Here is a 15,718-nt window from a genome sequence, read left to right on the forward strand (position 1 = left end):
TGATCTGATAATGAATTCTTTTATTTAAAACAAACGTACTCTGCATAAATATAACACGGGGCACTAAAACACGGCTATATCAACCAAAAAATTAAAAAGCTCGAAGCCCCAAAACAAAAAGGTATCCCAAAAAAAAAAAAAAAAAAAAAAAAGGAAAAAGGAAAACAGAAAAATAATCCCGGTATCTATGTGCGACAACTCACAACAGTATGCAACTCCATGCTAACAACACATTCCCTTATAACTCAGTACTGCACCATGCCATCTTCGGGTATGTTTCATCACGCAGAGGGTGCAAACTGCAATGTTTTTTCTTTCTCAACCTTGAAATAGATTTTCCAGCTTCCATGAGACCATGGTTCCCACGTTCCCATTTGTATACTGCAGGACCGCTTTGTCATACGAAGATGGTGTTTTCCAGTGTGCCCAAGGCGGCAGAAGCACTCCACGCTTTACTGTCAAAGCCTAGCCTTGCATGCAGATGCAAAAGTATTAGCATGTCATGCCAATTTATCACTTGCATGCACCCGAGCCCGGCCGGGATTAAGAAGCGATTCCGACATCTTCCATCCCTACCAAAAAAAAAAGAAAACGCTCCAGATAACATGCATCTTAAAAAGAGGTGCTTATCATATCCAACAGTCAGATTAATACAACTTAGCATAGTGATTAAACCTAAGTCCAAATAGGCATAAGCTTCAAAGATTGATTTCCCCATCCCCACCCCCTTTTTTTCAGCTTGTGCTTAGTGTCGTCAAGATCTTTGCCTATGAAAAGTTTAGAAATTCAAAGCTGGCTCCTTTTAGAAGTTGAAAAGGCAATACGCTTTCCAATTTGAACACATCAAACACCCTTGTAATCCAGTTCAAAGCACCTTCAGGTGCTTTGGAATCACTTGCAAGATTATTACTGGAAATAAGGGGCACTGGAACCATTAGTTGGTTCAGCATTTTGTGGTGATAAGGTGCTTTGGAATCACTTGCAAGATTATTACCGGAAATAAGGGGCATTGGAACCATTAGTTGGTTCAGCATTTTGCACTTATCACCGCAAGAGATCAGTTTTTAACGTTATTCAGGAGATTTTCTCCATTTCGCATTTTGGATACAATTCCATTTTAAAAGAAATATGCCATACAAAACACGTCTCCAATAGATACAACCACTTTTGGTACAATACACCCAACCCAAAATCTCATATTTTTCTTTTGATTTTTTTTAATCATTTCATACAAGATGTAAAAGCCAAGTTCATCATACAAGCATCGCCATGTAGGAAACTTTTTTGCAAAAGTTTTTCAGCCAAAAAAACACCAACATGACTTTTCAGCAACCTCTGAAATTCACCCCAATGTCATATTGCATGTGTTAGAAGTTTTTTCAAGAACCATTCGAACACTCCCTCAAGAGCCAAACAAACATTTCATATCAACAAGCAAATAGGAAGAGTGAACTCAAACAAGCACCACCAAGCGGTTGTTAAATATCAACAGTACATAATGAGACCTCCTGAGCAAGTGATTATGCGATACCCCATTCTGATAAGTGATAAGGGTAGGTAGTGTATAGGATCCCACATTGCTTGGAAATGAGAAGTTCTTTCTCTTTATAATTCTTCAATGAGGTTCCAATTGTATTATCGACTAGTTCTTTTTTAGTATAAGTCATGTGGCTTGGGCCTTCCACTGGGACATTACAAATAGTATCAGAGCCTATCCCAATCAAAAATATAAGACTTGAGCTATGCCACCTACGACGAACTAGCCCACGAGGACATTAGCAATATAAGGGGGGAGATTGTGATACCCAATTCCAGTAAGTGAGAATGGTAGATTATGTATGAAATTCCATATTTAGGGGTGAGCTCTGATTGAATCGGAGTCAGTATCTCCTAAATCCGACTCCGACTTGCCTAAATGTGGATCCTAGAATTTCAAGTTCCAAGTTTACTAAAAACATTACAAAAAACAAATTCTAGATACGAAAAACCCAACAATATAACTAAAACTATTTCATATGCTATGCAAACCTGAAAAATTAAAAAAAAAAAAATAGTATTATGTTATCATATTATACTAGTTTCTAACTTATATATAAACTATTTCTATGCTAGATTTATTTCTAATGTCTAATTACATGTTATCATACTCTTAAATTAGTATTATGTGTTATTAAATTATTATATTTTATTTCTATACAAGTGTCTAATTTATTTCTATACTAGACTTATACTATAGTGTCTAATTACATGTTATTATACATTAGCATTACTTTTTATTATACTAGTGTCTAACTTAATTCTATACTAGACTTATTTCTAATGTTCATTTACCTGTTAGTATGTTATAGTATTACGCGTTATTAACTTATTATATTAGACTTGTTTTTATACCAGTGTCTTAACTTTTTCTATACTTGATTATATATGATAATAATACTATGATGTTTTCATACACTAAACTATTAGACTATTTATATTATAGTATAAATATATTATTTTATAAACATTAGCTCATACTAGTATATTATTGAATTTAACTATATAAGTTCTAGTTATATAACTATATAACTACACTCGTATATATGATCAATATATAAATAATACATATTTTTATAACATATGTATAATATGGGAGTTGGAGTCGGAGGGTAAAGTTGAAGTCGGTTAGACAACACTTTCGACTCCGACTCCAACTAGAAAATCCAAAGAAAATCTAACTCCGACTCCGTTTTGTTGGAGCTCTGACTTCAACGGTGCAGAGTCAAAGCAGAATCGAACTCAGACTCGGCTTTTTTAATTTTTACACAGCCCTACCCATATTGCTTGGGAAGGATAAGTTATTGCTTTTTATAATGTTCCAATAGGGCTCCAATTGTATCATTGATTAATCCTTTTGGATTATAAGCCATTTGGCTTGGGCCTTCCATTAGAGCGTTATAGATTAGGAATCTTAGCCCTTCCAGGATGGATGGAGGGTGACTCGGACTTCCTGGATGGAGGGTGATTCAGCATTTCTCTACAGTATGTTCACCATCACTTTACATGACATACTAAGCACATTTAGCTGGACACGTCCAGAAGCAGGCTTATTAAACACCTTATGTGTTATAGTTTTTAATTAATAGCACGAGTTTGCTAACCAGCATCGCTTTCAGGATACAAGCAGGTAAATTTCTCATATTTGTAAATTTCAATGAACTGGTAAGCCAACCACTTTAAAAGCTCATCCGTAAGGCCAAGGATGCATGAGAAGAGCTTAAACTAAACATCGTTGCACATTCTCTCAGAGGAAAAAGAAGGAGATAGGCTGATTTCCACCTACCTGCTCCGCAGCTTTGCTCTTGAAAATCCCATAAGAGGCTGAGACCATCTTACATGACTCTACAACATGAGCCTCAAGATCTGTCGTTGGGGACACAATATCCAAATAGCCATGCTCACTCTGCTTCCGTGCAGAAAGATGACTCTTATTTGATTCTTGTATAAAATGCAGAAGCATGTGAGCCTGCTAGACAAGGTGAATGCATCTTAAACCAAAAATATATGACAAAAAGACTCATGGTTAATGAAATGGTTACACAAAAAGAAAAAAAGATAAGATAAGTCAATATATCTTACATGAAATGCTGCTTTCAGAATGTCATCTGACTTTGCCTGATCTTTGAGCAATGCATATATTTTACCCTTGGAAGAATTATACGTCACAATGTATCTCTCTTTCTGTCTCCAATCAAGAGGAGATAATAAATATATACACGAGAGAAACAAGGCAAATTGAAAAAAAAAATACTGCTGAATCCAATAGAGAGAGTGATTGAAATTATTCTTCACAAAAAGGGGCATACCTCAAAAAGAGGCTCTATTGAAAGATATGCATCCGGATCTTGGAATGCATCCCTGAAACTTGGTCCTGCCAAACAGTTGGAGAAAACTTCAGATTGACCTCCCAGGAACAAAAGGGCCATAATCAAGAGCAAAATCTTGCAACATCAATTCTTTACACATACCAAGAACAATAGGCCCATCTTTCAACCACGGAAAACTGAATATGTTTTCGTTCATATTCCCCTCCTGCAATGAGGGAACTCTTCCTGCCAATGGGAAAAACAAAAGCATGATTAAGCCATTAAATCATAAAATACACTTCTCGTGCTCATATAGGGAATTACTACAATCCATTTAGAATATAATGAAATGAACATCAGAGAGTTAAAAAGAAAGAGAAGGAAAAATTGTGGATCCACAGTAAACCACTTATGGTGAGTTTAGGACCTGTCTTAAGGAACGAATCTACTGCCACAGTGAATCTGGCTCGGTTCAATGTGTGCAACACTACAGATTTAACCTGAGGGAAAACATAGATGCAATACACATGGCTAAATTAACATCCACAAATGAAAGAGGCAGGGAAGAATGCTAAACAAATGCGTTATTTATACACAATCTAACCTCTTGGTAAGAGCTGAGGACATATCCGCACGAAAGTAAGGCAAACGTAGTGACCAAGGATGGGTTTCTTTTTGAGATCATTATGCTCAGCCCAGTTCCCAGCTTCCCAATACAAAATATTCACCCACATCAATTTCAGATGAATTATATCATGGATTCATGCATAAGAAAGTTTTTATAATAGAGGCTTAAAAAATAAAATAATAATAATAATTAAAAAAAAAAAACTAACGTAACCATGGAGGGAAAAAATTGGAAAGGACTAACAGGAAACATGATAGAGGCCCACTTTTTACAGCTTTCCATTGAAAAGTGAAGCAGTAACAAGATTTTTTTTAATTATTTATATATAGGTAATAAATAAAAAAAGCACAACAAGTTATATGAGTTTATGAATTAAAAGTTTTTTAGATTTGTTCGACACAAAATTTAGCATGTGTTAAGCACAAAGAAAATTAACCTAGTTGCGGAGATCAAAACAATAATCCAATTAAAATTCATTAAGTGATGTGATGTTATTAAAGATTTGCATGATATATAACCTGAACCTGACCTGACCCTATACAAATATATTCCAAGGATATAACTGAAATTCAGACTCAAAGACATTCTGTTAAAAAGCAATCCAATTACAACTATTTGAAAGATGCACTTTTTGGTTCTAGATGGTCAATTAATACTTTCAACACTCTTATCTGAGATTTTGACACATTAAATATATTAGAAGGCTTTGGCTGCCAACAATTAGGTACTTCAGAAAACCAGAAAGAGACCATGTAGATGGAAAAATAAATTTTTGCAAAGAGAGAGAGAGAGAGAGAGAGTCTCAAAACAGTGTTTCAGGCCCCACAACTTCATCAGTAGACCCATATTACAGTCCTAGTATTATAGATATTATCTGGAAAAAATGGAGAAGGGAAGTTTGATAAGCATACAAGATCTGCAATATTTCCAACACATTCTCCTTTAGCAGTGACATCCCCAATGTTTTCTCCTTTAGCAAAGGCTTTGTAAATTGGTGTGCGAGTTGATGTTGAGGTTACAGCAGCAACATTCTACAAGCAAAGAGTACGGAATATGAGAGTACAGATGATATGAACACAATGGATGGCGTCATGAAAAAACTAGCAAAACCTTCGCCACATTAGCAGCACAAGCCAGAGGAAGAAACAGGTGCGGCACAGCTGAAGTCGCCAACTCCACAGCAGCACCCACTTCCATAAGAAGATCACCCGCAAATCGCAGCTGTAACACAACATTAATTTCAGATAGATGGCATTAAAAGCTGGGAGATGTCAGGTTGGAATTTGACTGCCAAACTGAGCAGAACAGCAATTAATTAATTAAACCTGTTTTAGGTCATAATCAAACTTCTTTCCCTGGCGGGCAAAAAGCATTTTTCCAACGCGACCAGCACCATCCTACAGATAATTTAACAATGTGAAAATATGTTCGCCATTTTATTAAGAAGACCACACTCAATATCAATGAGAAGGGCCGAAAAACAATGAACTAAAGCAAGACAAGGAACTAAATTTCACTTAGGAGAGAGCTCTTTCTTCTTCCCACTAAATCTACTAAGCTCCAATTGGATGTCAGCATTAGTGTAAATCACATGTAGTATTGAGAACAAGGTTGTTTATTATTTGCAACCTAGCTATGTAAATTATGAGTAATGCTAGGTACAAGCCTCAAATAGAAAAACCCCATACAAGCCCTTTGTAAAAACGTGGGTCCCACTAATAAAGAATAGTTTTTTTTTTATACTTTTTTTAGATAGGTCCGCTTTTTTACAATGACTTGATGGGGCTTGTCTATTTGAGGCTTGTACAAATCATTTCGCGTAAATTATTTTAGAAAGTGGTAGAGCACAACACTTCAAGTTAACAACTTTTTTTTTTTTTTTTGAAAAGTCAAGTTAAAAACTTGAGAATAAACAGACAAAAATTGACATATTATATCAATTTTTGATCTATATTCATACAGATTTCTAATGGTAGTATGGCGCATAAACCAAGGAAAAATAAAAGTAGTCCAAATAATAGAAACCTGTCGGCACTCAATTGAACATATTCAGATTTCAAGCACAATAGAGATGATATCATCTCTTATCATCCAGACTGAAAACTACATGTAGCACCTCGGAAATAAAATACCGAACTCCAGATGACAATAAAAAATTGTCATATTAAGAGAACTGCAGCTATTCATGAGAGGAAATAACCTCCCATATGTTCTCTTAGAGATGTTCTAATAAAATAGTATTTTCCATGAGAGAGGTAGTGCTTCAATTCCTTGAACACAGCTATGGAAACAATGTGGAGTTGGCTACTTGACTAAGCAAACTATTTCAAATATTTGTGGTAGGATACCAATAAGATGTAATGGCATTGTGCACCTCCAAGTCCTAAGTGATCATTTGTTTCCTTGATGTTTATTCATTGAGTTATTCTCATGAGTTCATTTATTGAACGCCTATACACTTGTGCAGGAAGAGGTATTCATTACACGTGCAAACTGGACACCAGATACATTCCACTAAAACTAATCAATATAGTTCACTGAGAGCATGAGATGTGATATTGAGATGCTCTTAGTTAAAATGGCATAAAGACAGATTCTCCAACACCTCGACTTCTTGTTTCGCTTCAATAGATGGACTTGTGCACATATTAGATTTTATTTATAAATTTGAAAAACAACATCTAACATGTGAACATACTATATGTGAAGGCATACACCCAATGACAACATGCCATTTAATTGGTTTGAACTACTATATTTACAAATGGACTTCAATCTTCGTCACCCATATGATCTTGCAAAACAAGGATACCAGAAAACTATTTGAAAAACATGTTATTTTGTGAAATGTGTAAACATCATCCTCACCTTGAGAATCCAGTTTATGGCAACAGCTCCAGGCGTTGCTCTTCTAGAGACCCCAACTGAACTCAAAAGCGTTTGCGTCGTAAAAACACCCATTGCTCCACCAAAAAAGTGCTACAACAAAAAAGGTAAACATTGAATATAGCATTTAGGAGCACCAAAAGTATTCGATCCTAGTTTACCCTTTTTATTCACTACGGGTGATCATTTCCCTTAAAAGGCCCACCTTTCTAACAGTAGTCAATGAAAGAAGTGCAATAACTACCTTCAAAGCCCTCCATGTCATATATGGGACATACGAAGGAGTAACACTATCAGGGAAACCTTCTGGAAGTACATAGGATCTTACGAACGACATCAACTCCTGCACAAAAAATCCAATACACAATATCTTTAACGCATATAATAACCGTGTATTCAATGCCCCCGTATTCAACATTACGGAACAAAGTTCCATTTCAATGCGTTTAAAAAGCATGGCAAGTTCTAGTCCTACACCAAAACTTGGTAAGGAAAAATCTCAACGAATATCCAATTATTTCTAAACAGGGGATGGAAATGTTCAGATATATGTGCGTAGATATATACGGAAGTACAACGCGCTAGATTTAAGTTGTAAAATAGGTCTTAAACAATTATTGATAAAAATAAACCAATCGGTCGGATTGTTTTCAACAATAAAATTTTGTAGCTATAGGTTGATCTTGTAAAGTATATCAACAAAGGTCACCTGTAAGACCCGTAATCAGTGAAAAATGGAAGAAAATATACAATTGGTGCAAAATAAAACTTTTAGCAAAAATATAGTATGATTGAAATTCTAATGAGTTCCGTATGATGCATAGACTGAAAAATCAGACCTTGATCGGTATGGAGCGGTAGCTAGTTCAAGTTATTTATGAAAACAAATAATAACATTAACAGGGGGGAAATTATGAAGACTGGAAGTATAAATAATAGGACGCACTTCAATGGGGGGAGCTTGAGGAGTGTAAGAAAGGCGGGCGCGAATGGAGCCTTTCTTGAAGCTTCCGGAGGCGTCCTTTTCGGCCAAGTAGTTCCATCTGCGGCCGTCGATTTCCTCGCAGCAAATGAACCTGAGGCTGGAATTCACAAAGTCGTCCTGCAGCAGGCCGAGATTGTCCGATGAATGGAGCAAAGAAGAATATGAAGAAGGCGGGTGAGGAGCGGAATCGGGAGGAGAAGAAGCGAGATTGGCGCTGATACGCAACGTTTCGCGAACGAGGAGGCGGGCGTCTTGGGCGGAGGACGAGGAGGTGGTGCTCGTAAGAGTGTGGGCGGCGGATTTTGGTGAAGATTGCTTCAATTTAATGGGAGGAGGAGCGGCCATTGCGAAATTCAAAGGGAAATGTGAATTTTAAGGATCGAAAATGAGATTTGATTCAGCGAATGAAACGATTTATTATCATTTTTCTTTTAAGAATGACGAGGATGGAAGAGTAAAGGCCAGGCGGTAGCTTCGGTTGTAACGACGAGAGAGAGAGAGAGCATAATTATAAATTATTGTTCTGAATCTAATTCTAAAGCGGATTTTGATGTGGTGCTGTGGTTGGCCTAACTGATAACGCCTACATTTATGAACGGGACTCATGAGTCAGGACTCGGGACATCATGACTTGCAAGAAAGGAGACGGGAGATCCAATACGAAAGCCACGTGTATATTACATATATAAATATTTTAATCACAAAATATTATATAAAAATAATATTATAAATTGAGGTGAATTACATTTTTTTTTTATAGAATTGAGGTGAATTACTAGATAAATATTTTAATCACAAAATATTATATAAAAATAATATTATAAATTGAGGTGAATTACATTTTTTTTATAGAATTGAGGTGAATTACATAAATAAAATAAATTATTATAAAATAAATCTGATTAATTACATAATATATGTATGCCGGGTGTCTAGAATGTTAAAAAACGTAATACATACACAAAAAATAAAGAAAAACTCTACTTACAACAGAACGGAGAAACCCTGATATAACCAGGTGCACCTTTTAATAAAAATTTTATTTTTTCTATCTCCCTTCGTTTTGTTCCCTCTCTTTATCAATTTTTTCCTATCCTCTCATTCCTCTCATTCTCCCTCTCCATTCACTCATTCTCCCATTCTTCTACCCTCCAACCATCTTTCTGTTTTCTCAAGATATGTGGTAAGGAGATTTAGTGGTGAGTTTTCTGACGACTTCTGGGTCTAGGAGCATCACGAGTGGTGGAGGAGTGCCGATACAGAGGTTGTTGGGGAACAATGTGGTGGTTGATGGCCAGCTTGTTGATCAGTGAGTTGCTGGGCATGCCTCCGTTTGTCGAATCCGGCCACCCCATCTTCCAAGAAGCTCCTTCCCGGCGATAGACAACACCGACGAGCCTAGTCATGGCCACAAAGACAATCACAAACTTTATTTATTGTGGTTCTTGTAGGGTTGCCATCTTTAAAATAAAATAAAATAAAAATGTGCCATGAAATATCATGTGAGAAGACCGAGGCCTCAAAGTGTTGACTAATTACTCCTTTTTAGTCCCACACCGGTGGGATATAAACAAATAAGCATTAAGCCAAGTTATAAATAAGTGGCTTAACTTCTTAGTTTAAGTGCACCAGTTGAAAGCTTATTTAGTAATTTTTTACTTTAGTTAAATTTTTCTATTAGCCTTTTGTAAAAAGAGAAGAGGTGTAAAGTTAAAGTTTTACTAGTGGGGTAGCTTTGTGGGTATGTTTGGGATGAAGAGAAAAATTGTGTGATTATAACAATCTTTTACATAGTGAATTTTCTTCTCTGGTTTGGTAGTTTTTTTTCCTGTTTTAGAGTTTTCACGTAAATTTCTTGTGTTATTATTATTTCTCTATTTTTCTTATTATTCCTGCAAAGGGTAGATCATAGGGGGTGAATTTGGGAGGTCCAAATTTTTAACAATTGGTATCAAAGCCACTAGGTTCTTTTTATGGGGTGGAGCTTTAGTGTGGTAGTGTGGATACGTACAGTCTAAGAAGGTTCTGTCTAAGAGATTAGAAATTTTAAGTGTGTCCATTGTGACCCTCCAATCTTTTTTGGGAACTGAATTAGTGGGTACTATTAATTTCTACATTAAATTCATCAAAGCAATATCAGGAAGTAGGGTTTCAAATCTTGTCAGATTTGAGATGGAGAAATTGATTTACACAAGGCGTTAAAGGCAGATCAACCCCTTAAGTCAGCAGTGATACTAACAACTGGTGAAACGGCTAGTACAAGGAGCGGGTTCGGCAAGTGGCTCCAAGTCAGTAAATGGAGATACTGGTATTTATACTAATGTTGTGCCTCTCTCCATGGAAAAAAAGACAAGTACATCCTCATGGCATGCCACTAATTCCCAAAGTTGCCATGATAGAGGATGTGTTAATATTAGCAGGTCCACAAGTTTGCACACAGGCATTGGTTTGGCATTGATGCAGGGTGTGTGGTGGAAATTCATGTTGATGGCAGATGAACTTCCAGAAAAGCCAAATATGGAAGTTACACCATAATTTTCAGCAAAATTGTTTTCGACATAGGCGAAAATGAAATGTTTGGAATTAGTTTATTCTGAATGGGTTCTTGTAGGGTTGCCATCTTTAAAATAAAATAAAATAAAATAAAAATGTGCCATGAAATATCATGTGAGAAGACCGAGGCCTCAAAATATCATGAAATATCATGGGTACGCTTTTTATGGTGAAGCATGATAACAGAAGTTATGAAGATATTCATTGAGGTGGAGTTTGGCTGTGGGACCAGTCAAAGTCGTAAAGTGGAGATTGTTGACTAATTGCTCATTTTTAGTCCCATACCGGTGGGATGTAAATAAAGAAGCATTAGGCCAAATTATAAATAAGAGACTTAGTCTCTTAGTTTAAGTGCACCAGTTGAAAGCTTATCTAGTAACTTTTGACTTTAGTTAAATTCCTCTATTAGCCTTTTGTAAAATGGGAAGAGGTGTAAAGTTAAAATTTTATTAGTGGGATAGATTTGTGGGTGTGTTTGGGGTGAAGAGAAAAATTGTGTGATTGTAACAATTTTTCACATAGTGAATTTTTTTCTTTAGGTCTGGTGGTTTTTTCTCCTGTTTTGGAATTTTCACGTAAATTTCTTGTGTTGTTATTATTTCTCTATTTTTCTTGTTATTCCTATAAATGATAGATCTTAGGGGGGTGAATTTGGGAGATCCAAATTTCTAACAAAGGCAAAGTCCTCCGCCAACAAACTGGCCATAGCCATCGCACTCTGCAAATTCTCATCATTTGTGAAAGATGGCCAAGAAGTTCTTTATTGAAGAAAATTGGAAATGCAACGGAATCACTGAGGAGGTGAAGAAAGCTGAGGATAATGTTTACAAATAGGAAACAGGGCCTAACAAGCGCTTGGGGAATTTCAGATTTGATATTGGACCAATCTTGCAAGCTATGAAAGTTGCTTTCTCTGCTTGAGATGAATGGAAGGCTCCCAACTGGCTGCTTTTTTATTTTTAATGTAAAAGTTGATCGAGTTCATGTATCCAGGTGTATATATTGGTGTAGGATTTGTTGTTTTCGTCACAATGTAGTACGTATAGTGAACGGAATCTGAAGAACTTGGCAATTGGCATTTGGCAATGCTCGAAAGTTCTATTTTCATGCTTTTCTTTTTCTTGTTTTCTGAACCTTCATCACGGGGTATGCCATTGTAGGCTTTGCCGCTCTAGTTATATCACAATTTGTGATCTGTTGACAATGAACTATGGGAATGTTGATCCTTGAAGTCATTTTCTTTGATAACAACATGCATCATCAAATGATTAGTTGCTCCTCATTTAAGTATCAATATATATATTATATTTCTTTTTTCAAGTAAAAGCTGCTAGAAATGGTTGAGAAGAGCAGAGATGGTAATGCGACGATTCTCCATGGCAAGTACAAGTTGGGTCGACTTCTGGATTATGACACTTTTACCAAGGTGTACCATGCCAGGAACTTGAAAATCGGGAAGAGCGTAGCATAAAGGTGGAGGGGAAGGAGATTGTAAGTATACGAATCAAGAAAATTGAGATTGTGAAATGTTAATATGTCAGTCGGTTGCATAGCGATTCCGCTTGGCCGATTATACCTAGCAGAATTGAAAAATAAATAGTTGAGACGTCTTTGTTTCCCACTGTTTATGCAGAATGTCTCTGTGGTTTATTTCGTGCTCCAATCCTTGCCTATGATTTTATCATTTTTGAGAGGGCTAAACCTAATAGATTAACTACTCCAATAATTGATTGCATACATGCTCGAGGTGGCCAACCTTTTACCCCTGTTTGCGACATTTTTAAGTTTTTTTTTTTTTTTTATCGTATATACTAAAAGGGCCCTAATTTACGATTAAAATTATATTCTTAAACATATTTAATTATTAAAAAAAGCAAGAAAAGCACATTATACAATATTCGATCTTAGACTGTAATTAATACTATTTTTTTAACAGATAATTAATACTATTAGTTTCATTATATCTAAAGAAAATCTCCGGAACCTATAACGTTGGAGTCAATTCCCCTTCTCTCCTTCGGAGCTGGACTTTGTGAGATTCAAATGAATTGAACGGTTTGGGATAACAGTAGGGATTCTGTCGTGGCCTGGCTTTCCACCCAACGCGCAACAGTGCAAGTGGAACCGCACACCTGCGGCTGTAATTACTTATAATTGAGTTTTTTTTTTTTTTTAAAAAATTAAGGAAAAAAATATTGACAACTGTGAACATAATGAGTGAAAGAGCAATTTGATGCTGTGGCGACGGCCGAGGAGATGGAGTCGAGGTGGTCATTGACGGAGGAAGAATAGTGTAACTGGAACTGGACCTCTGCTTTACAGTGATTACACGTTCGACATTTCCTCCGAAGGAAACCATGGGTTTCATGCTAAACGCGTCCACTTGTCTGGCTACTATTTTACTTTTCTTTTGATTACGCGTGTCATGGCTTTGGATAGTCCGATTGGGTTTGTATTTTGGATAGCAACAATGACGTGTCATTTGAAGATTGATTGATTTTGTTTTATTAAAGGAGGATGGAATGAATTTGTGGCATGCCTTCCTTCTCTATCTTGTGTAATATGTATAGTATTGCCACGTGGGTTTTCCAAGCAACTTGCGTTTGGGCCGTCACTGAATTCAGTTGGGTCTGAGCATGCATGTTTAGGACAAGCTTAAAGCCACAATAGAGTCCCAATATAGTTTGTTAGGTTTGAAGAGTGAGATAACAAATTTTTATTTTAGATACAAATTTTAAATATTATATTTTAATATTATTATTATTATTTTAAAATTTAAAAAAATTAAATTAAAAATTAAAAAATTTGAATTATTTATTATATTTTATATAAAAATTTTAAAAAATTATAATAATAAGATAAAATGATATAAGAATTTTAAGTTTCATCCCATGTCCCAAACCTAACCCAAGTAAGGGATGACCAGTGATGCTTGCATTATAGTTCAATAGAGAGACAAAAAACTGATTGTGATATGTTTAGTTAGACAAATGTATCCTCAAATATTGAGACTTACCTCTTTAAAAATGTGTAGTAACAACATCAACAAGTTACACTCTAAAATATCATACCATACCATACCAACCAAATCAGTTCATAAATATGTTTTGTAATTATTTTGTAAAATCAAGCATTTGAACAATACATAAATAGGATATACAATGCAGCGACTATGAGATTATTTGGATACAATAAGTTTCTCGACTCATCTTATATAATCATTATAATTTTTTTAAACTCTCACATAAAATATAATAAATAATTCAATTTTTTTCAAATATCAAAATAAAAATAATATTTTAATAATATTTTATTTAATTTTTAACTTTCACATCATCTCAACTCGCTATTCAAACCTCTCATATTTGTTCGTCATAGTCCATTATTTTCTACTACATTGAATATCATTTACAGTTCTACTTTGCAACAATCCATCCGTTTTTAAGCATTTAAAGGCATGTTTGGAACTTAAACTAAACTGATATCAATTTAGTTCAGTCTAATTTTAAGATGAGTCTAATATCCAAATATTTAACTCTCAATTCACTAAACTCATCTTAACTCAAAACTTCTTTACACGAGACCCACAATCATTTTCAACTTCACATAAATACATATAAATTCATCTTAACATCTAAACTCATATTAGGTGGGACTTATAAAACTCACTTCACTGTCTCAACTTATTAGTATTTATAAAGAACTTAACTTATCTTAACTCAGTTCAATATCTAAACGGAGCTTAAAAGCCTTCAATAGGAGTCATCCACGTCAGCAAGCCCACACAAATAACTATAAAGATCAACACATTGGATGAAGTCAAATTTTATGCACAATCCATTCCATTAGCACAAAAATCACTCAACCTCAATCGAAACTTTTAGGCCCTAACAAATTTTCATATCACTATGTTGGTTGCAAGATTCGTCGCCCACCACCACATTTTGTGTCATCCACTAGTTCCATCGCCACCAGCTCAATGAATCCATTGCAATCCACAAAGAAAAGGAAAAAATAAATAAGAAGAAATGTAAATATGATTTTCTTTTTTATACAACATAGAAAAAACGAATTAAACAGCCCCACTTTCTAAAATTATCCTCCTTCAGCCCCACTCTTATTTTTCTTTATCTCATTTTCCTTCTTCTCGTCCCCTACTCTTTGTCCACTATTCTGGTCCTCAAACATTTTCATTGTGATGCTTTCTTTTAACTAAATCTTTGTAGATCCAAATCTAATCATTTAACAAAACAGCAAGAGGTTGATTGGATAATGAAAAAGAAAATGGAGATCAAGCAAGAGCACCCATATCCAAATCTTCGCACTTATCTAACGATTGGATATGGAACTAAAGAAAATGAGATCGTCGTTTCGTTGGATCTAGGTGCTCTAACTTTTTATTTATTTTCTTCTTTGTTTTGTTATAGTGGGGTGTATTTCTTGTTCGGTGAGTCTATGGTGTGGTCATAGTAGAGATAATGGAATGCATATGTGGCATTTTTAATTAGAGGACTGTTATTTAGGAAAAAAATAGATGACCGATTATAAGTTTTTTTCTATTGATTATTAAGGTGCAGTTTGGATGATAAAATGAGAAGAAATAATTTTAGATGAAAGTTAAATAAAATATTATTTTTATTTTAAAATTTAAAAAAATTAAATTATTTATTATATTTTATATAAAAATTTAAAAACATTATAATAATAAAATTTTTGGGCCTAAAAGTTAAAAGGTACGGTCCGGAGGTCACTTTTGGGCCTAAAAGTTAAAACGGACCACGAGAATAGGGTTTAGGCTTTTCTCAGTATTACTTACCACTC

At 35.1% G+C, this 15,718-nt stretch overlaps 1 protein-coding gene across 2 annotated transcripts; it reads right to left on the minus strand.

The window, feature by feature from the left end:
• Nucleotides 1-8,911, minus strand: LOC122310667 (protein root UVB sensitive 6). 2 transcript variants are annotated; one of them, XM_043124762.1, is made up of 13 exons: nt 8,306-8,911; nt 7,604-7,702; nt 7,342-7,452; nt 5,799-5,870; nt 5,584-5,694; nt 5,385-5,504; nt 4,450-4,551; nt 4,273-4,345; nt 4,008-4,091; nt 3,846-3,910; nt 3,619-3,720; nt 3,323-3,508; nt 1-572 (listed from the first exon to the last, which is right to left on the minus strand). In XM_043124762.1, the coding sequence occupies exons 1-13, from the start codon at nt 8,687-8,689 to the stop codon at nt 501-503; spliced, it is 1,581 nt and encodes a 526-aa protein (XP_042980696.1). In that variant the 5' UTR covers nt 8,690-8,911; the 3' UTR covers nt 1-500. The 2 variants fall into 2 exon arrangements, with proteins under 2 accessions (XP_042980696.1, XP_042980697.1); XM_043124763.1 differs by having other exon boundaries at nt 3,323-3,505; nt 8,306-8,910.
• Between the last annotated feature and the right edge of the window lie 6,807 nt (nt 8,912-15,718).

This window comes from Carya illinoinensis, chromosome 5 (assembly GCF_018687715.1).
Source record: "Carya illinoinensis cultivar Pawnee chromosome 5, C.illinoinensisPawnee_v1, whole genome shotgun sequence".
Lineage (NCBI taxonomy): Eukaryota > Viridiplantae > Streptophyta > Magnoliopsida > Fagales > Juglandaceae > Carya > Carya illinoinensis.

Excerpts from the sequence above, each read along its gene's own strand:
- LOC122310667 (XM_043124762.1), bottom strand. The coding sequence starts at position 8,689 with ATGGCCGCTCCTCCTCCCATTAAATTGAAGCAATCTTCACCAAAATCC. Across the intron at positions 5,695-5,798 it reads TTGATTATGACCTAAAACAG|CTGCGATTTGCGGGTGATCT; the intron begins GTTTAATTAATT and ends GTTGTGTTACAG. Across the intron at positions 3,509-3,618 it reads TTCTGAAAGCAGCATTTCAT|CAGGCTCACATGCTTCTGCA; the intron begins GTAAGATATATT and ends CACCTTGTCTAG.